General features: G+C 40.7%; 1 protein-coding gene across 1 annotated transcript in view; it reads right to left on the bottom strand.

Moving 5' to 3' along the window:
* Positions 1-7,898, bottom strand: part of Tmc3 (transmembrane channel like 3) — a 40,277-nt gene extending 32,379 nt beyond the window's left edge. Inside the window, exons 1-3 of the mRNA XM_029568976.1 lie at positions 7,650-7,898; positions 6,176-6,322; positions 2,962-3,037 (exon numbers count right to left, since the gene is read on the bottom strand). Of these exons, the coding sequence (XP_029424836.1) occupies positions 2,962-3,037; positions 6,176-6,322; positions 7,650-7,738 (312 nt within the window). The 5' untranslated portion in view covers positions 7,739-7,898. The remainder of the gene's footprint in view (positions 1-2,961; positions 3,038-6,175; positions 6,323-7,649) is intronic.
* Between the last annotated feature and the right edge of the window lie 14,640 nt (positions 7,899-22,538).

Here is a 22,538-nt window from a genome sequence, read left to right as displayed (position 1 = left end):
TGACCTGGGAGATGTAAGCTGAATAAACCCTTTCCTCCCCAAGTTGGTATTGGTCAGAGTGTTTTGTCACAGCAATGAAGAACAAACTAAGACAGTGAGTATACCAATTTTTTCTGTTAAAGTAACAAAGTTAAAATATAATATTCAACATTTGTGCAAATATTATGAGGGCAGTTAATTATTTCATTTTTTTCATATGATGATAAAAATTATCAAGACTTTTGGAAAATAATTTGTAGTATTTACCAAGAATCAAAAAAAAATCATAGTCTTTTCTACAGGGATTGAAATTCTGGCATTTAACCTAAAAGTGAATTTAAAAAGACCAGAGAACCTGTGTATTATAAAGATACTTCTGTAGAGTTGATAATGAGGAAAATCTGAAAGCAACTTAAAAATCTATCAGCAAATAACCAAGTTAATAGACAAATGCCTGGTGGAATATTAAATGGTCATGTAAAATGGTAAACATAAAAAGTATAGATCAATATAAATATACTTATGGTTTTAAGTGGGAAAAGGAGCAAGATGAAAATTTTATATACTATAATCACTATGAAATTAAAATTATATATTTATGCAATGGCTGAAATGTGATTTAAGATAAAAATATTTTTTTAAAAAGATACTAATTTGGGGGATGAGGAAGCGCTAGGTGATTTCAAGGTATACTGAAACTTTAAAAATACATTTAATTTTATTATTTTCAGTATGTGTGTGTGTGTGTGAGGGGAGGTATGGTATATGCATGTGTATGTGGTACTCAGAGGCCAGAAGCATTGAGAACCCTGGAGCTGAAGTTAGAGGCAGTTCACATGACTGTGGGGAGTCAAACTTGGGTCCTCTACAGAGTAGTAAGTACTCTTAGTCATTGAGAGGGAGCTATCTCTCCAGCCCCAAAGTTCAGCTTTAAACTAACTGCTTAGGACAAACAATACTCACAGCCCTTGGCGTCGAATTATGAGAGTTACAATATGCCTGACTCCCAGTGGGAGGGCTACAGTGATATAGCTACATACAGGAATAAAGCAAATGAACCTTAGACATATGGGTGGAAGTCAGGGAGGGTGCTAGGTGATAAAGGGAAAGAAGGAGCTCAAAAGAGGTGGGACCATAGGAGAACGGTATTGTTAAGGGAGAAATGGGAAAAATGGGGGTGCTTTAAATGGGAAACCATGGTGGAAGGGTTAGACAATGCGAAAGATAAATAATACCTAGCTGGTTTTAAAAAAATCAGAGGAAACCATATTAATCAAACAACCTACTGACAAATTATACATACAACTAGCTCAAGGAATATAATATATATCTAGGTAAGGTTTATCTAAGAACATTTGGTCTTTGCCCAAGCTTTATCTACATAGCACATGGTAATTAAAAGTATCAGACTGGTGGAACTACCTTCTTGGATGTTTAACAGCCATACTTTGAGGCTTATGCTAATTTGGTCAGAGGGACATAAAGGACAGTGTTTGCTCCTTGCCCTCCTAGGTTGACTAAGTTCCAGGGAACTATGAGCATCTCTCAAATGTCCTGTAACTGTAGTGAGTCACCTGTCCTCTTGATCAAGGAGGCCATGGAGACCCCATCAAATGGACTTGAACCAGTGTGCAGTCTACAGAGAGGAGGGTCAACACAGAGGAAACATTTCCTCCATGCTTCCAAGAGAAGCCAGCCATGATCGAGCAGGACCTTTGACTTATCTTCACATAGATGGAACTGGTAAAAGAAAGGAGCAATAGGCTCCTCCCAAGCCCATGTGACCCCCGAGGAACAGATCCTCAAATGGCCTGAAGAGTAAAAATAAATTGGCTTATCTGGGCCAACTGTATGGTCTTAAAGGAAAGTATAACCAAAGATTAAAGGGATCAATATAATTTTTTAAGAGTCCATGTGTATAGCTAAAGGCTATATAACAAGAAACAATGCCAGACAGGAGATACCTTCCTTTGAGACTCCCAGACAGTAACCCAGCATAGAACTTGGAAAATGAACAACAGACCCTAATCTTATCTAAAGGAATATTGGCAGCTGATTGCTGCTAGATGAGGAAGAGATGATCTTCTAAAACAAGGAACTCTAGATAGGCTTACTAGATTCAGCAGATGGACAAGCACTGGGGAATGGCTGGGGGCACGGACAACACAGTGGACAGTAACAGGGATGACAGAGTATATGGGCTGGGGGGGAGGGCTATGGGTGTGTGCCATTTGGGAAGTGGTATATAGATGAATAAGATTGTTTGGGATATTCTGTATGATGTACACACAAAAAATCAACAAATTTTTAAAAAGACATATTTGAGGAAGAAGCATAAAAATTTGCTTCATGTTAATTAGTAGAGGTGAAAAACACTACCATTGAAATCTACCTGATAATTTTATATCCATACTCAGGTGTCAAGGATCTGAGTGTAACTGACTGTGACTAATAATAATTAGATACAGAGAGATTAGAGACACATGTACAAACATCTAAACATTAGTAGCATTAAAAATGAGTTTTTCTGTAGGAAACAGTATATTTTAAAATGAAATGAAGTTTTTTAAAGGTTAAAAACTCATTAAATTTTATGTCTTACAGGGTTTATACTGAGTTCAATATCGTATAATTGTATTAACTGTGAACCTAAAAATTTACATCCATGTTTGAAGGAGATGCAACTATGCTCTGGAAATTGTTACTGAATATGTTAAAGCTGTAATAAAATGCTTCTTCTAATCATGTGGTTATTAAATGAAAAAATTTTAAAAAAAGGTATCCTTTTCTCAGTGTTTTATGCCTGGTAAGTGATGAATCTCAGAACAAAGGTCCAGGTTCGGGGTAGCTCAGACTCACTGGCTTATTCCCTGTTCTATAGTTGTTAATGGGGGATACTCCTAATGCGATGACTGAGCAATACCTACTCTGGAGTCCAGAGACTGCAGGGAGGGAGCTCATGTCCCACGTGTGCCTTTTTACCTCTGCTCCTGCTGCTTGGTAACCTCGGGTCCTGGTCAGCCTCCCTTCAAACTTCAGCACAATCTGCTTTGCTCGTCTGAGAGAAGAAAAACACACTGGTGAACACAACTTTATCTCATCCACAGTGTTTCAAGTATGTGAAGACACAGTAGGAAAAGAACACCAACTGAAACAAGAGTTAAAATGATAGTTACTTTCTGACTTTTGCTAACCAGAAAACTCCTTTAAAACTGTTTAAGGGGCTGGAGATATAGCTCAGCAGTTAAGAGCACTTACTGCTCATTCAGAAGACCTGGATTTAGATCCTGGTGCCCATATTGGGCAGCTCACAACCAGTTCCAGGGGACATGACACCCTCTTCTGGCCTTCAAGGGCATCTGAATGTGCATGATACACATGAGCTCAACACAGACACTCATACCATAAAAAATAAATAGACAAATTTTAAAGCTTTTAACATTTACACAGATGAACTAATCAGAAGTGACAAATTCATGCCAGTTAGTTATTACTGGGTTTCTTAAAGCATTGCATCCGTGTCAGCAATGCCTGCAGTGGTCAGAAGAGAGCATCAGATCGCCTAGAACTGGAGTTAAGGGCAGTTGTCATTTGTCATGTGGGTTCTGGGAATCAAATCCTGGTCCTCTGCAAGAACACCCAGTGCTCTTAACTGCTGAGCCATCTCTCCAGCCCACATGTACTTATTTATATATTTTTTCCCTGAATGTATTTTCAGCACTCTTAGTTTAGGTCAAGGACAGTGGAATACAGATATGCATAAAAGAGTCGCTGAACTGGAAGAGCTCTCTAGCAGGGCTACGGTGGAGGGTGACAGAGAGAGGGAGGGAGGGATACACCTAACACAGGCCCTGCCACAGAGGAAACAAGTGTGCACTGTGTCCTCAAAGACTGGTGGCTTTCCTGAGACTCAGGTGATGCTCCCTGATTCCCAAGCAGTCAGGGTTCAGTGCTTTCTGCAACCTCCACAGACACCAAGATAAGCACCAGTGGGTCCAATTAGTGAAGCAGTGCTCCAGTAACTTCTCAAGGTAAAGGGCAAGAGGTGTGTGTCACAGGGGATGACAGCGTAGCCTTACTGTCAGCAAGAGTTGAGGCCCCTGACTGCTATCTCAGAGCTTTGGTGAATCAGGCAGCCAAGCTACAATACTAGGTTCTTCCAGACACTTGGTTTCCTCTTTGTTCCTGCAATCCCCTGACAGTACAATGCACATTTGCTTTGTTCTGCTCTCAATATTAAAAAGACTTAACTTTGGGCTGGGGACATGGTCAGGGAGTAAAGTGTTTACTGCATAAGCATGAGAACCTAAGGTCAGATCCCCAGCACCCAGGTAAAAACTGGGCATGGCTGCACACGTCTCTAACCACAGCACTGGCAGGGGGGAAAGGACAGGCAGATACTGACTACTTGCTGGCCAGGTAGCCTCACTGAAATAGCAAGTTCCAGGTTCTGTGAGGGTGTCTATTTCAAAGAACAAGGTGGAGATCAATAGAAGAAGATGCCTATTGTCAACTGCCAGCCACCACAAGCTCACACACACACATACACACACACACACACACAAACATAGAGGTTTAACTTCCTGTTATTCAGATAATAATTGTCATTTCTAAATGGGTTTTGAAAGTTTTGATAGAACTTATGCTTGTTTAGTCTTAAATTAATTACTCTACATTCGTCAGTAAAATCTGTTTTAACACAAGTGACTCTGGACTGGGGTCTGAGTGCCTAGCTTCAAAGCTAAGCTCCAGCACGTGGAAGCTGTGTGTTGCTCAGACTGCTGTTCTCTTAACCTTTGTCATCAGTCTTCATACCTGACAAGTGGACATAGTGCCACCTGGTTTCAAAGAATGGAATTGAGGGCTGGAAGCAACATGCATGGAGAATCCATTGCAGCCTTCCGAGGTGAAAATCATGGGTGGCTTTAGCTCTGCCACAACCACCTGAGGGTCAGGCTAGTTAGACTAGAACAGCACCTGGGACAGAAATCTGAGAGAAGAACATTTGATGGAAGGAAGGTACAAAGAGAAAGGAATGCCTGATTGGCATCTAGAAAACAGCTCTGAAGAGCCATATGTGACAGTAGTTCTGGGCACACAGTGGATGTCTGACAAGCAGGTACTTTCTCAGGAAAGTACACACAAGGTTCACGGTAGTTCAGTGACTCGGGTCCTGAAAACCATGCCACCAACCACCTTCTGGGATTTGTAGCAATCACCCCTCAGAGTTAGTATTATAGACCAGATACAAAGCTAACACTCACAGTACTTAGCACGTGTGACCTTCAACAGGCTGCTCTCAGTAGCTTCAAACTTGAGGACACAAAAGACTCAAGCTAAAAAAAAAAGAATCAAGCTGAGAGAATATTGAAAGTTCTTGAGGCCCGGGATGTAGTTCAGTGAAGAAGCACGGACTACTGTGTGTGAAGCCTTGGATTCCACCCCCAATACCCACACACACACACACACACACACACACAGAGAGAGAGAGAGAGAGAGAGAGAGAGAGAGAGAGAGAGAGGCATATTTTGTTTCTGTCTTTCTGAGAGAAACCACAGGCTGTTTTCAACAGTGCACTGAGCACTTAGCAGTTGACATTCTCGTAAACACTGTTGCAAGAGGTACAGGTCGTTCTCCATCTTCACTTCAGCTTTAAAGAGAGAAACTGGTATTTATAGAAATGAGGAAAATTGCCCTTTATCAAACAGCTAGAGATCAGTTTAGGTAATATTTGAATCCAGGCAATCTGTCTTCAAATCCTTAGCACTTAACTATGACAGAGACAGATTCTCCAATATGCCTCAGAATATTCCAATAACCTGGCCTCCTGTAGACATTTCCTCCCTGGGGAGATAAGAGCAAGGAGTAAGGTGGATGTCTTTTTTGATTCTGGTTCTCACTCCTGTCTCCTGTGAGTTTTGAGACAATGTGAAAACCTAGTGTTTGAAAAGAAATGAGAATACCCCAAAATTTCTACCAACATAGATACACGTGTATACCACATGCACACACACATACTGAGTCATACACACAGTAACTATATGGACCACTTGGTCCCCTCAGGCATCTTTGTGAGTCAGATGCAAGGGAGTCACAGTTTGTTTGTGGGTCTTCATCCTGGCTTCTGGTGGGCAGGGCAGGTGGATTATTGAAAAAAATATTCATTATGATCATTGATTGCTGTTGAGACCCTTACCTCAGTGCCCGCAGCTTTTGTCCCATGGTCCAGGGTCTGCAGCGAATATTTGCCATGAGATCTTTCTGGAACTGTATATTCTGGAAGATTTGTTCCGGATCATTGCTGTCCCCTGTTTCATCAGCATTAAAGCTGTCATCTGAGTTACTGAATGGATAGGACATGACAGAGGAAATCTGATTAGTACAATTGCTTCCAGCAAAGAATATTTTTTCCTAGGAAATTTCTGCATCTCACTGCCCTAGGGTCATCTGTATGATGTGTGTGTGTGTGTGCACATGTGTGTACATGCATGCACATACATCCACATGTGTATTTAAGGATCTATGGACTGAGAGAATTTGGTAGTGTCAGTGGTCCATAGAAAAACATTTGTGGGATTATGTTACTTCAGTGGTCAGTGAGAGAGAATGGTTTCTAAGGGCAAGACACAAAAGGGGGGGAAGGAGGGAAAGGAGGGCAAGGAGGGGAGAATGGAAGGGCTCATGTTTGATTCTATGCACAAGTAGCAGCAGTTCTGATAGAGAACATGATCTCTTACAGGCTCCTGAGATGATCATCTAAAGTCAGAGGCAGAACTCCTTTTCCTACTCTGAAGGTAAAAGAAATAAACACAAGCCTATGTCAACCAGAGATGCCTCTCTGCCCATCCACTTGAGTTCATTCTCACCTGAGACAAGAGAGGCAGAGGCAGGCAGCAGGTTTTGCAAACAAAAAACAAGTGAATGCATTCATGGCCATAGTTACTCCATAGAACAAATTTGGCAGGTAACAGGCTTTTTCTCCCTAGTAATAATATGTAATCCTATGGAACTTTTAAAGGAGAAGACGAATTTTCTATGGTTATTGTAGAAGAAAATATTTCCTTTGTTGTATTCTAATTCAGATGTCTTTTACTTCCTCAGAGGAGAATTTCCTCCCAAGTAGATGTTTCAGTATAAGGCAGGCAGATCTCTATGAGTTCGAGGCCAGTCTGGTCTCCATAGTGAACCCAGGCCAGCCAGAGCTACAGGGAAACCCTGTCTCAAAAAGACCCCCCCCCAAATTCTTTATAAACACTGAACACGTTCAAATCTCATCATAGTCCACGTCTAACTAGTCAGAAGCCTTTCACAGCAGACTCCTGATTTATCTGTGGAGAAAGATGCCTCATTTGCTCTCTCCTGAAACTAGTAATTGAAGAAAAAAAAGGCAAGTGGCTAAAGCCCATGTGTGGAGTTGGCCATCAAAAGGCAAGCGTGGGTTACAGGCTTTGGAGCCCAATGTTCTGGTCAAGAACCAGAAGCTGGCAGCACCTCGCTCTCTGAGCATGCATGGGTTCCCAGTTGCACAAGAACCCAGATGAGTAAGTTTCTGCATTTTTTCCCTGAAGAATCCAGTAGGACAATGACTTTCATCCCCAGGTAAAGATGACCCATGTCTGGCTTCCTCAGACACCTGCCCCTCTGCCCAGCTGTTAAAGGGACTCACTCACCCAAGCAGCAGGGAGTCCTGGTAGAGGTAGTGCTGGTTTGTATTTCTCCGGATGCTTCTGTAACGCTGGGATGCCTTTGAGGGTTTCATGGGGGCTGGCTGATTGCCAGTGTTCCCTGGGGACAGCCAGGGAGCTGGGTAGCTGGGATGTGTGCAGGCAGAGGTCTGTTCCAAATGAGCTTTCTGAATGGGACCTGCAGAGTTGCTCTGCCCTCCCTTCCTCAGGAGCGGGAGCACAGCCTGCCAGCATCTGGTGCTGGAAGCACTGAAGAGGCCAGGAGGCCAGCCAGGGTCATGCATATGTAACAGTGAGGTGGCTGTGCCCACTTTGATTGGCTGGGGTCTGGACAGTTGGGAGGCGTGGCAAGGTGGCCTAGAGATGACTTGGTGCTGCCTCAAGAATCCATCCATAATCTCCTGTGCCCAGAGTTCCTTGGCTTGCAAGGCCCTTTACATCTTACCATGGCTAGCCTTCACTAAACACTTAGGGAGTACAGAAGGCAGGGCTTGGTCTTCCTCTCCTCACCTTTCCAGAAGACAGTTAGCGATAACAAAGACCCTGCCTTCCCCAACACAATCAATAGCACTGTATTCTGCTCCCCACCCCTGGCAACATTTTCATTTTTTTGTTTCTGTACTTTGAAAGCTGACAAACTTACAGAAACATTGATACAACAGTGCCATAAATATCTGGCTACTTTTAACCTAGATTTACCAATTACATTTTGCCTCAGTTGCTTTATTCCTGTTTTTTCTGCCACCCATCATTTCTTTGACAGTAAGTTACAGATATGACATTCCAACCACAAAGACCTCAGGATGCTATTAATAAAAACCAAATTACCATTTTGTTATAGTCTTACATGAATTAAGTGTGGTTACATTAATAAGCATAATGACCCTATAAAATTTCATTTAAGAAATTTAGACTCTTTTTTAAGGGCTGGAAAGATGGCTTAGTGGTTAAGAGTGCTTGCTGCTCTTATAGAGGACTTGAGTTTGGTTCCTGGCAGTTCACCAGCTACCTGTAAGTCCAGTTCCAGGGGACCCAACACCCTATTCTGGCCTCTGTAGGTACCTGCACACATGTGGCATACACTTACACAGATGTACCATACATAAATAAAACTGATTTTTTAAAAAAGATTCTAGAGTTCATGGTAAGTGAAAACGTGTTGGTATTAGAAAATAAATGGCGATGATGGGATGCCTGCAGCTCCCAGTCCCAGCCACAGGGAGAGTGGGACCTGTTCCCTTGTCTCCTGCACAGTCTGCTTGTTAGTGTGCACTGGATTCTCAGTCAAACTCCTCATCCCAAGTTCTGAACTTTCTTGTACTCTTGCATTATAAACCTCTGTTCCCTAGGGAACAACCGGAGTGCTCACTGTTTGCAGTGAGGTTAACAAACCTCTGTGTTGCTGAATGGAAAAAGCATGGCTTGGCTTTGCTGAATACTCACTCTATCTTGTGCACATTAAGAACTCAACAGATGGGTGAACAGAGGTCAGGCGGGTGTACCAGACAACAGAGTAGGAAGGAAGGTGCCAGCAACTGCAGGCATGGGTGGGGCAGAGGCTCTCATTCATTTGTTCATCCAGTCCTCCCTTAATTCACTAGCAACTAACTCCATAGCCCTTATTATCAGCTATATGCTAAAACACCAGGAACAGCAAGAGAGAAGTTTTGTCAAATGAATAATCCTCTTTTTATACTTATATTGATTTACTATGTTTTATGAGTATTAACAAAATAAATTTTAAAATAATTGTTATCTGTAAATTATTTCTAATTGACATATTTATGGCATTGTATGCTTTATGTTGATATATACATATTGTAACATTACAGGAAACGCATTGCCTGAAACATTTAGAATTTGATGGTAGTGGGAGCATTCAAAATCTTTTCTTCTAGCTATTTTGAAGTGTAGCAAATTTAAATGAGTTCTTCACGTGGTGATATTTGTAGGAAATCTCCTTGTGTTTTCTCTGGTCTGCAGTCCCCTGGACATACCGTTGAGACTCTGACCACCAGTCCTTACTGCCCAGTGGGAGAACTCAGACACACTGCCCAGTTTCCTCTAGGTTTTTGCCCCTCTGGGCTCCAGATACCTGGGCAGAAAGCAGAAATCCAGATATTGTGTTTAGAATGCAAGGGAATGGATTGCTCTTAGGTGTTTGACTTCCTTGATTAGAAGTGTTAGAGCTACTGGATGACTTTATGTTAAGCCAACACTTGCTCAGAGAAAATGTGACTAAAAAGACTTCAAATACTTCCAAGTGGAACATTCTTCTTTAATCAAAGGGGATCCAAACGATGTCAAAATTAACAACAACTATTATTCCCAGACCAAGTGCTTATGGGGTCCATGTGGACAGGAAGCAGCCAAGACAGGACCTAACATTCCAGCTTGTGAATCCTCACCACTTCTAAGAAGAAAAAAGAGAAAAAAACTTAGTTATAAATCCCAGAAATCTATAAACAGAAAGCATCGGATGACTTAGCTTACAGGAACAAAAATATTCCTTTCCTACATTACCAATTAAGGTATTTTTCCTGCTAAATGACTTCTACTGTGAGGTAATAATACCCCTCAAAGCATCTTAAAATGTGTACTTGAGTCTGGCGCCTCCATCAGCCGTGCTTCTCCTTCTTAGGCACTAAGTTTTTAGCCCTGGAATTTTAGAAGATAGCCTTTACCCCTTCCTGGATTCAGTTGCATGCCAGTTACATTGTTTTAGCAACTCCGAAACCTTTCTTTTGAAGTTTAGAAATGCAATTTGGGTCTGTTATTCAGGGAAGATGCTCAAAAAGGACATTGTTTACAATGATCTGAACCCCAGCTGGATTGGTTGAGACATGAGAACAGTTTTTAGTTGTCTTATCCCTCTAGACTTCCTCATGTAATCATCAGCTACAAATTATCCTGAAACTCAGCAGACACCCTGCAATTCCCTTTGAACAATGCAATGCTCTGCTCCTCATTTAGACCATGCAGGGACAAAGTCAGAGGTGGATTGGGGACGGCTGTTTTTTTTTTTTTTGCCACAGTTGCCCCTCAAAATAAGTGGAAGACAGATTATTAGCACTACAACATAACCGATTAAAAAGAGACACTTTTAGTTGGGTATAGTGGCTCACACCAGTGATCTCAGCACCTGGGAAGCTGATCCAAGAGAATCATTGTAAGTTTGAGGCTAGATTAGGTTACAATGAGACCCTAGTGTTCCTCTAACCCTTGAAAAAAACAGAGACACTTTTACCATCAAGAATTGGAAGATGTGTATGTTTAGCCTGTCTATATTCATGGGTAGAAACATCACACAGTAGTCCAAAAATACATGCAATTTTTATGTTTTAACACATCAATTAAAATTAGTATAATGTAAACTTTGAAAGGGCAAAGAGGGACTGGCCCACAGATAAGCTGCAGTTGGGATACAAGTGAGTTTTAGAGTTACTTTGCCCTCCCTGTTGCCAGCTTTGTCAAGAAAAAATTTTTCACACGTGGTCAAACCCATGAACTATCTCCAAAAAAGGGAAAACTGGAACTTTCTTAAAAAGTGGAGTTTAAAACAGAAGCTGAATTTTTCATCAGATGATTTCGGAATTGGTTGAGATTTTTCTTTAATGGTTTTTAGGGGTCTGTCTCATCTCTAATGCTCAGGAACTCTGAGGAAGCACAGCCCATGCGGTAGTGGGGAAGTGACCTCTGTCAGCATCTCTGCAGGCTGCTCACATTCTAGTCAGCAGATGGGAGGGCAGCCAACAGCATCCGGAGTCTCCCAAGGAACAGAGCAGAGCCCGTTCCAGACCAAATGCATTTTTGCCATGTTGACCTTATTGCCTTAGCACAAACTTCACCACATTTTTGTTTTGGTCTAGGGGTGATATTTTAAAATACTTTCAGGAAAATTAGCATTTTTTTTTCAGTACACACTGACATCTCCTTCCACTTATTTATTTTGGTTTTAAAGTACTTACTCCTCTAGTACAGACTGAATAGATGTGCATGGTATACAATGCATTGATCTGAAGGTGTCCTGATTACCATAATCACATGCATTAGCATATTTTGCACACAATGTTTTCATTTCTTGCTTTATAAAGCCCTTTTAAAATCTGTTTTCCTTAAAGTGCGAAAAAATTTCTGTTCAAAATTTAGCCTTGCCAAAGTAAAACTTAAAAAGTTAAATTTGCCCAGTGTGGTAGTGCACTTAATCCAGCACTCGGGAGGCAGAGGCAGGTGGAACTCTGTGAGTTCAAGGCCAGCATGGTCTACATAGTGAGTTCCAGGACAGCTGGGGCTACAGGGAGACCCTGTCTCAAAAAGACCAAAACAAAGTTTTAAATTCCCCATTTATCCCCCATTAGTACCTTGTCTCCACCTTTTAAGTTAAAACATGCTTTCATGGGTTCAAGTCTCACCTATCTCCACCCTTCTATTTGTAGCTTTTTGGATAAGGAGAGTGAAATAGCATCCACAAATAACTTCCATCTTTACTTTCTCTCTCATTGTGCACACGAATGCAAAGTTCCTCTTCCTCAGGAAGTAACTGAGAATTTATGCCATTTGTATTTGTCTATTGCTTGTTTAGAGATTTCATAGCCTGAGGAAGAGATAGCTATGCCTTCAGCAACAGCAAGCAAAAGGAATCTCTCTTAATCACTTTTTGAAAAACTTTGAGGGGAGCATGGTGGCACATCCATTACTTCCAGCATTCCTGAGGTAGAGGCTAGAGGCCAGCATGGTCTATATAGCAAGTCCCAGAGCAGCTGGGGCTACAAGGAGAACCTGTCTCAATAACAACAACAACAACAATCAGAAACAAACAAAACAAAAATAAGTAAATAAGTAAATAAAACAAAAACAAAAATAAAAAGACCTTTCTTTTGTCAACATCCTGCCTCACCTTTAGTTTCTGACTGCTTTCCTTTCAGAGGCTTCCACAGCCATGCCTGTGGCTGCCTGGCTCCCCTTCTGTTGATACCTGTTGCAGTCTTTGAGGGATGTATCCTAGAAGCTGTATGGGTGTCCCTCCCTGTGGAGGTAAAGCTCCCTGACTGGGTAGAACCGGGTACCATTGGCAGGAAGCCCAGTCAGCAGCATCGGGTTGGTGTTCGGCATGGGGCACCTGCTTCTGTCTTCCTAGGCTGACGGAATAAATGCTGAGGATCTGAAGAGTGAAAAGGGATCCCATATGTAGGCTCTCACATCTCTTAGAAGGGCGTGGCCACAACCCAGATCTGTGTGAGCCTTGGAGGGTAGCATGAAGCCAGTTCATGTGCTCTGAGTGTAAGCAAAAGACCAGGGGGTGGCAGCATGCTGTTGCCCATCTTTGGGCCTGCCTTATTGGCATGGACCATCTCAAGACCCTCCATAACTCTTGCTTCTACTGGGTCTCCTCCTCAGCTGCTTGGGGTCCTGGGCCAGGTGTGTGAGCAATTTACCAACTTACTTTGGGTCATCTACATCTTTGAGATTGGCAATAATGAGAGACCAGAGTAGGTTAAAATTTACTCTTGGGTTTCCCTCATCTTAGAGGGAAAGGAGAGTGCCTCTTTCTCCTCCCTATTCTAATCAATCAATACCACTTTAATTAGTAAAAAGGGGATAAGGCAAGTAGATGGAGGTAAGTGGAGGATGTGGAGAGCAGAAGATTATCCAGGGTTATCTGGGTGAACTGCAATGCAACTGCATGTCTCCTAGAAGAGTGAGGAAGCAGGGGGTATCATCCCACGCAGTGGAGGAGGGTAATAGGAAGATAGAACAGGGGCAGTTTGTAAGATGCTGGTCTTCAAGACTGGAGAGATGCAGCCACAGCCAAGGTGTTACTAGCTCTCTCCAGCATCTGGAAGAGGCAAGGGAGTTTCTCACATGGAGCATCCAGAGGGAGGGCCCAGCTGGTACTGCCAGTCTGGTACAATGACGGTATTAGACCTCAGAGTTCACACTTCTGCCCCCAGAGCTGGGAGAACAGACTTCTATTTGTATTTTCTTTCTTTGATTTTTATAATTTATTTAATCTGTGAGTGTTTGGCCTACATGCATGTACATGCATCACATGCATACAATACCCACAGAGGCCAGAAGAGGGTATAATATCCCCTGGAGTTATGGTCGGTTGTTAGCCACCATGTGGGCACTGGGAAGCAAACCCAGGTCCTATACAAGAGCAGCTGGTGCTCTTAACCACTGAGCCATCTCTCCAGCTCCCCTTTGTTTGCTTGTTTTAAAGAAATTATTAATTTTATTTCATTTTTATAATAGTCCTGGATTACAAAAGGTAATAGGACCTAACAATGCTTTGAGAGTGGGATGTCTCTGGGCAATGTCCACTATAAATCCTTGTTGGACTAGTTGATATGGATTCCTTTTTAAATATTTTCCCTCGTTATTGTTAATTGAGTTTTTGTACATTTCATATAATGTATTCTCATCAGATTTAGACTCCCTCCATCTACCATAATCCCCATCACCACCAGATTTCAGGTGTTCTGTCATATATGTTAAGTCACATACGGTCAAGCATTTGTCCACAGATATCCCTTGGTGCAAGTTCATCCACTGGAGTCTAGTCAGCCTATTTAAAGTCACTCCCTTAAAGAATGTTTACTATCCCTTACCCTACCTCAATCATTTGCCAAAAGTTCCTTGGCTAGTGTTGGGGCCTGCTACCCAGTTTGCCCATCCTATGCTTGGTTTTTGTCTGATTGAATTGACATGGGTCTTGTACATGCTGTCACCAAATTTGCAAGTTCACGAGCAAGTTTCCAGTCTCTTATTCTCTAAAACTTAGCCAGTTGTGGCCTTCTGTGTGCATTGCATTCTGTTGTATGAACAAACTTCACTGTTGAGAGTTGAGGGAGAGATATTAGTATTCTCTCTATGCTGTTCCTCTATGTTCCATGAACCTTAGGTGTAACGGTTCTACTGTAGATGTGTCACTTAGGGCTAGGCATCTCTCAGACACATATTCTCTGTGTGTGACCAGTTGTGGAACTCTGTAATAGCCTCTTTCTGTTGCAAAAAGAAGTTTCTTTGATGAGTGGTATTTCATATACTTTACTGTAAATATTTTCGTATACTCTGTAAAAGTATATTCTGTAAATACACTTTTCTGATCTGTATTTAGCATACAGTAAGAAATTTCATTTGTCTAGAGATATGAAAGAGATAAGGTTTTCTCTGGGGATTATGACCTCTCCAGCCATATGTATTTGGCTATATTTACAGTGCCACCCATGAGTTTCCTCTAATTGAGAAGGCTCTAAGTCCAATTAGATAGCTGTTGATTACCCCCTAGATAAAAGTGCTACTACTGCACCAATAGAGACAGTTTTCTCTGCCAGTCATTGTGGTAATGGTTATTAGGCTTTACAGCTAGGCTGGACCACTGATTGATTTTCTCCCTTAGTAGCTTGCATAGTATCCTCTAAAACTAGTAGAGCTAGTCTTCAGGGAGGAGGCTTCCATGTCAATTCCAGCTCCATTGCTTCAAGTCCTGTGTCCAAAGTATGTCCTGTCTTCAGCAGTAGGGTCTTTCCTTCAAGTCCTGGGAGGTAACCAAAGGCTCTGGAAATAGCCCATGTTAGTTTGGGAGCCTCTTGGACTACTCTGACCAAAAATTCAAAGGGAGGTTTCTCCTGTCTGGCACTTTGTTTGTTTCTTGTTATGTAACCTTCAGGTAAACACATGCAATAATGTTCAGACATTGTATGTGCAATTTTCAGGGGGTGAGTCTTTGAGTTAATACATTTCCCTCTGGCTTTTTCACACCACATAAGCTGTATTCATCTCTCTTCTCTCTCCCTGTCTAACCTCCCTCTGCCCTCCCCAGTTTAAGTACCCCAATTTCCCGTTTATAAAACCTGTCTCCTGTTACCCCCCATCTCTTGAGTTCCTTTTTCTCTTTTACCCCAATGGATCCTTGTGTGTTCCTTACTCCTCCCTTCCCAGTTGAATATCCCCATTTTCCCATTTGCCCCTCGGTAACATCTATTTCTTGGGCTCTTTCTTTCCCTTCACCTCTGTGCTTCTATTTAATTTTCCTGGATCCTGATGTTGCATCAGGATATATACTCACATATTGGTACTAAGATTCGCAAATGAGGGGGAACATGCATCACTTGCTTTTCTGAATCTGTTACTTCACTTAATATAACAGTTCCTAGTTCCATCCATTTACCTGCAGTTTTTAGTTTCATCTTTCCATATTGCTGAATAGAACTCCACTGTGCAAATGTACCACATTTTAATTGTCCATTTGTCAGCTGAGAGACATTTAGGTTGTCTCTATTTCTTAGCTATTGTGAAAAAAGCAGCAACAAACTTGGATGTACAGATATCTCTACAAGAGAATGAGTCCTTTGTGTATATGCCAAGGAGTGGTGTAACTGGATCATATGGTAGATTCATTTTTAGTTTTTTAAAGAGTTTTCCATACTGATTTTTATAGTGGTTGCATGAGTTTGCATTCCTACCAGCAGTGAATGAGCATTCCCCTTTCTTCACATATGAATTTTAGGATGATTCTTTTCAGCTCTGTGAAGAATGTTGTGGATATTTTGGTTGTCATTGTATTGAATCTATAGATTGCTTTTGGTAGGATCATCATTTTCACAATATTAATTCTATCAATCCATAAGCACCATAGGTCCTTCCATTTCCTGGTGTCTTCCTCTATATCTTTCTTTAAAAATTTAGGATTTTCATTGTAGAGATCTTTAGTGTCTTTGGTTAGGTTTATTCCTATGTATTTTATTTTTTGAAGCTATTGTGAATGGGGGGGTTTCAATGTATGCTTTCTCTGATTGCTTGTTATTGGTATTTGAAAGGCTATTGATTATCGTAAGTTGATTTTGTAATCTGTCACTTTGCTGAGAGTATTGATCATTTCTAGTAATTTTCTGGTGGAAATTTTGGGATCTCTTATGTATAATATCATATCATCTGTAAATAGTGATAATTTGACTTCTTTTCCAATTAGCACTCCTTTAATTTCTTTCTCTTGTCTTATTGCTCTAACAAGAGTTTCAAACAGTATATTGAAAAGGAGTAGAGATAGTGGACATCCTTGTCTGGTTCCTGATTTTAATGGGAGTGCTTCCAATTTTTCTCCATTAGAATGATGTTGGCTGTGGGGTTGTTGAATATAGCTTTAATTATGTTGAGGTACGTTCCCTCCAGTCCAATTTCCTCTAGGGCTTTTAAAATGAATGCATGTTGAATGCATGAATTTTGTCAAGAATCTTTTCTGCATCTATTGAGATGACCGTGTAATTTTTGTATTTAAGTCCATTTATATGATTTATTACATTTACTGACTTACATATATTGAGCTATCCCTACATCTCTGGAACAAAGCCAACTTAATCATGGTGGCTGACCTTTTTGTTGTGTGTCTGTGTGCAATTTGTGAATATTTTGTTGAAAATCTTTGTGTCTATGTTCATTAATGATATGGGCCTATAATTTTCTTATTTTGTTGTGTTTTTACCTGGTTTTGTGATGCTGGCTTCAAAGAAGAATTTGGGAGTTCTCTCTCTGTTTCTATCTTTTTGATAATTTCAGAAGTATTAGTTGTAAATCTTCTTTGATTGTCTGGTAGAATTCTGCTGTGAATCCATCTGGACCTGGGCTTATTCTGTAGATGTCTGTTGGATCCATTTGATGTATGATATCATTTAATTAAGATGTCTCTCTGTTTGTTCTTTGCCCAATTGACCTGTCTATTGAAGATAGAGGGGTACTGAAGTCCCCTACTATTACTGAGTTGGGGTTAACCTGTGTTTTATAATCCTGTATTGCTGTTTGTATGAACTTGGGTGCACCAGAGTTTGATGCATATGTGTTCATGATTGTAATATCTTCTTGGTTGAGTGTTCCTTTGATTAGAATGGAGTGACTATCTTTATTTTTTCTGATTAATTTTACTTAGAAATATATTTTGTCAGATATTAGAGTTGCCATACCTGCTTGCTTCTTGCCATTTGCTTGGAATATTTTTTTTCCATCCTTTCACCCCCAAGGTAGTGTCGATCCTTTCTTGAAGACAACAAAAAGATGGATTTTGTTTCTTAATCCATTCCTTTAGCCTGTGTCTTTTGATAGGGGTATTGAAGTCATTGATATTTAGAGTTATTATTGAAAGGTATCTATTGTTATTGTCATTTTAATTTGTGTTCTTTGTTCTATTTTGTGTTTCCATAATTATACCTTCCTTTGTTTTCTTCTGTAGCCTCTTGGGTATAGTCATTCCTATCTTCAGTCCTTTGTACTGCTTCTAGTATTCTTGGTAGGGCTGGTTTGGTGGACATGAATTCTTTCAGTCTTTTCATGTCATGGAAAATTTTCTGTTCCCCTTTGACTATGGTAGAGAGTTTTGCTGGGTGAAGTATTCTGGGTTGTCATTCACGGTCATTTAGAACTTGGAAATACTTTGGTCCAAGCTCTTCTGACTGTCATAGTTCACACCGAAAAGTCATCTGAAATTCTAATGGGTTTTCTTTTATATGTAACTTGTTTTTCTCTAACAGTTTTCAGTATCTTCCCTTTGTTCCATACATTTAGTGTTTTTACTATGATATGCCATGGGGAGTTTCTGTTCTAGTCCTGTCCAATTGGTGTTCTATGTGCATCTTGTATCTGTATAGGTATGTCTTTCCTTAATTTGGGGAAGTTTTCTTTTGAAGAGCTGGTCAATGCCATTGACATGAGATTCTTTTCCTTCCTGTAAACCTATGGGTGTATAGATTTTTGTCTTTTCATGGTGTCCTATGTTTCCTGCATGTTCCATTCTTGTGCTTTTTAAAATTTTTATAGTCTTTGCTTGAGGAATCCAGTTCTTCAACTTTGTCATACAGCCTTAATACTCTGTTTTCCATTTTAATCATTCTGCTTATGAGGCTTTCTCCTATTGTTTCAAATTGACCTATTGAGTTTTTCAGTTCCATCTTCATTTCAACTTGGGCTGTCTTCAATATTTCTATCTCTTTGTGAATTCACTTTTCAAGTCATGAATTGTTTTTAGTATTTCATTCAGCCCCATATTTGTATTTTCTTGAAATTTAATTAAAGTTTATGCCTGTCCTCCTTTTCTTTGCATTGTCTGCATGTTCTTTAATCATGTTTGTGATTGTTCTTTTAAATTCTGCATTGGGGAGTTCCTTGGGATGATTCTCATTGTAATATACTTCTGTAGGACTGAACTGGTGGGTTTCGTTGGGGACATACTATCTTGGTTTTTTATATTATTTGTGTTTTTGCATTGCTGCTTGTGCATTTGGGTCTTTCATTAGTTGTGTGTCTGTCTGTGTGTCTGATAGGAAATTCTTTTTTTTTTTTACTTTTTTAATTCAAGATTGGACTTTATTTTTATGTGTATGAGTATTTTGACTATATATAGGTAAGCACACTGTGTATATGCACAGTGTACCCTTGGAGGTCAAAAGAGGGCATTGGATTTTCTGGAACTAGAGTCACTAGGAATCAAACCCAGGTCCTCTGTGAGAGCATCCAGTGCTCTAAACCACTGAACCATCTCTCCAACTCCAAGATTGGGCTCTTTAAAAAATATTTTTTTATTATTTTTATTTTATATGTATGAATGTATTGCCTGCATGTATGTAAGTGCATCCATGTCATGCAGTGCACTCAGAGGTCAGAAGATGGTGTCAGATCCCCTGGAATTGGAGTTATAGGCAATTGTTAGTTGCCAAGTGGGTGCTGGGAATTGAACCTGGGTCCTCTGCAAGAGCAGCAAGTGCTCTTAACAGCAGAACCATCTCTCCAGCACCAAGATTGGGATTTTAGTTTTGGGGAAATTTTTAATTGAATTTTTGTGTATTTCATATAGAACATCTCATCTTTATACCCCCTTTCCAATTGGCACCCTCCTATAGTCCCCTCCCACTGGAATTCATACATTCTGTCATTTGTGTTAAGGACTATCATGTCAAATTAGTGTTCCCAAAAGTCCCTCAGTGTGAGTTCCATTACTAGGGTCTAATGAGCCTATCTAAAGTCACTCCCTTTAAGAAGATCAGCTCTTCCTCACCTAGCAGTAATCAGCTGCCAATAATTCTTCAACTAAGATTGGGGCCTGATGCCCATTTCCACAGTTCTGTGCTGGGGTTTCGTCTGCTTGAGTTTTCATGGGTCTTGTACATGCTGACACCATTTCTGTAGGTTCATATGAGCAAGGTCCCATTAGCTTGGAGGTCTCTTTCTATATGGTCAGGCACCTCCTCCCTGCCCCTTACAATCTTTCTGCCCCTTCTTCCACAATGATCCACGAGCCCTGGATAAGTGGAGTTTAATATAGAAGTCCTGTCCAAGGGCACACGCTCTGCAGATTCTTATTCTCTACACTTTGGTCATTTGTGACCTTTTATTTCCTGGCCCCTCTGTTGCATGAGGGAGCTTCACTGATGAGAATTGAGAGGTGCATTAGTGTCCTCTTTACCCCTTGTTCTATGTTCCATGTGTCTTAGGTGTAGAGGTTGCATTGTAGACATACCACTTAGGCTTGGGCAATTCACAGACAATATCTGTGTGACCAGTTGTGGAACTCTGTAACAGTCTCCATCTATTGCAAAAGAAGCTTCTTTGATGAGTGGTGACTGGGATACTTGTGTGCAAATATAAGGATCTGTATTTTGCACATAGTAAGAAATTACATTTGTCTAAGGATGTGACAGCCTTGGGGTTTTCGCTAAGATCTATTACTTCTCCAGCTGTGTGTATTTGGCTGTTTACAGTACCATACATGAATTTCCTCTCATTGAGTGGGCTTAACGTTTAATTAGATAGCTGTTGATTACCATCAAGATAAAAGTGCTGCTACTGCACCAATGTTGTTTTCTGTGTCAGTCATTGATGCAGTTATTAGGCCTTGAAGCTGGGGTTCAACTGTTGATTGATGTTCTCCCTTCCAATAAGAAATTCTATTCCAACTCTGTTTAGTTAATGTTTGGTTCTGTTTATATATTGGTGTGGCTTGGTTACTTTTTGTTCAGATATGAAAAGTTCGTCTTTGTGTGTTTCAGGTTCTTGCCTATAGTAGGCTGGTCTGGGTAGTAGACAAGTCTGTGGCAAGCAGATCAGGAGGGAGGCTGTGCAGGGTCTAACATACAAAGCATGGTAGAAGGCTGTTCTCAGGAGTCCAAGGGCAAGGTGGGGATGGGGACTAACAAACTAGGCTGGAAAACCCCTCTTTTTAAAAGATATGATCTCGTTATGCTTCTGAGGTTAGTCTGGAATTTTCTGTGAATTGCAGGTTGGTCCAGACTTGATGTCCATCTTCCTTAGGCTCCTAAGTGCTGGGCTGGCAGGCTACACCACTCATGCTTGGCTGATTTCTGTTTTTTTTGTTTTGTTTTTAAATTTTATGTGTGTGAGTGTTTTACCCTCATGTATATAAGTGCACCCATGTGTATAATGCCTGTGGAAGCTAGAAGAAGGCATCAGAACCTTTGGAACTGGAGTTATGGACAGTAGATAACTGCCCCGTGGATGATGGGAACCAAACTCAGGTCCTCTGTAAGAGCAACCAATGCTTTTTAACTGATGAACCATCTTTCCTGCCCCCGATTTCTGTTATTTTAAAACATCAGCTCAGAACAATTTGTTAAAACAGCAGTGGGTAAATAATACAGTCATTAATACAGATGTTAAGCTGATATGAACTTTGTCGTGTTTTATGAGGATAAAATGAATTTTTTTTAAAGACTCAAAAAAGCCTAGAAAGTATTCAGGGATGTTATGTGTTGATGACTTTATTTAAAATATAGTTTAATAATTGTGATAGAATTATTCTTTTTTTGACCAGGAGTTGGTGTATTTAATATTGTAAAAGATTATACAAAAATTAAGATACTAGCCGGGCATGGTGGTACATGCCTTTAATCCCAGCACTCCAGAGGCAGAGGCAGGTGGATTTCTGTGAGTTCAAGGCCAACTTAGTCTACAAAGTGAGTTCCAGGCCAGCTGGGGCTAAAGGGGGTCCTTTTCTCAAAAAAACCAAAAAAAAAAAAAAAAAAACCAAAATTAAGATAATCAGAAAGTAGATAAACAAACTGTTCACTGAAATAAAATATTAATGATTTAGATGAAAACTTTACCCTTTTCAGTAATCAGAACACTATAAATGAAACACTGCTGACGTAAAATTCAATAAGAAAGACATTTGAAAGACAACATCCAGAGCTGTTGCTCTGGTTTGCTTTTCTGCTGCTGTGATAAACACCATGGCCAAAAGCAACTAGGGGGAGGAAAGGCTTTATTTGACTCACACTTGCAGGTCACAGTTGATCATTGAGGGAAGACAGAGCAGGAACTCAAGGCCAGAGCTTGAGGCAGAAGCCACAGAGGAACGCTGTACTGCCTTGCTCCTCGGCTCCGTTTCAGCTCCCTTTCTTGTACATCCCAGGCACACCTGCTCAGGAATGACACTGCCCACAGTGGGCTGAGCCCTCAGGTAACTCTGGGCTGTGCCAAGCTAAGAGCTGAAACTAACTAGCAGAACTGTCGAGCTTTAGGAAGACAAATTGTCTACCCTTCAGGTAAATTGGTATAATCTTTGGTGAAACAATGTCAGAATAAATGCTTAATAGCTTAGGATTTTATTAACAAAGACAAAACAGGCATTAGAAGTCCATGCCATGTCTTTAATCTCAGCACTTGGGAGGTAAAGGCAGACAGATCTCTGTGAGATAGAGGCCAGCCTGGCCTACATAGTGAGTTCTAGGCCAGCTGTGGCTATAGGGAGACCCTGTCTTAAAAAGATGAAGAAAATGACGTTAGAGTGTATGCACACAGATGCCCATCATTATTACTCAAACAGAAAAAAAAAGCAACAGCCATAATGTTGTATTTCTAAGCTTGTTT

This window comes from Nannospalax galili, unplaced genomic scaffold (assembly GCF_000622305.1).
Source record: "Nannospalax galili isolate Female #2095 unplaced genomic scaffold, S.galili_v1.0 scaffold902, whole genome shotgun sequence".
NCBI classification, from domain to species: Eukaryota; Metazoa; Chordata; class Mammalia; order Rodentia; family Spalacidae; genus Nannospalax; species Nannospalax galili.
This window is presented reverse-complemented; position numbering and strand designations above follow the sequence as displayed.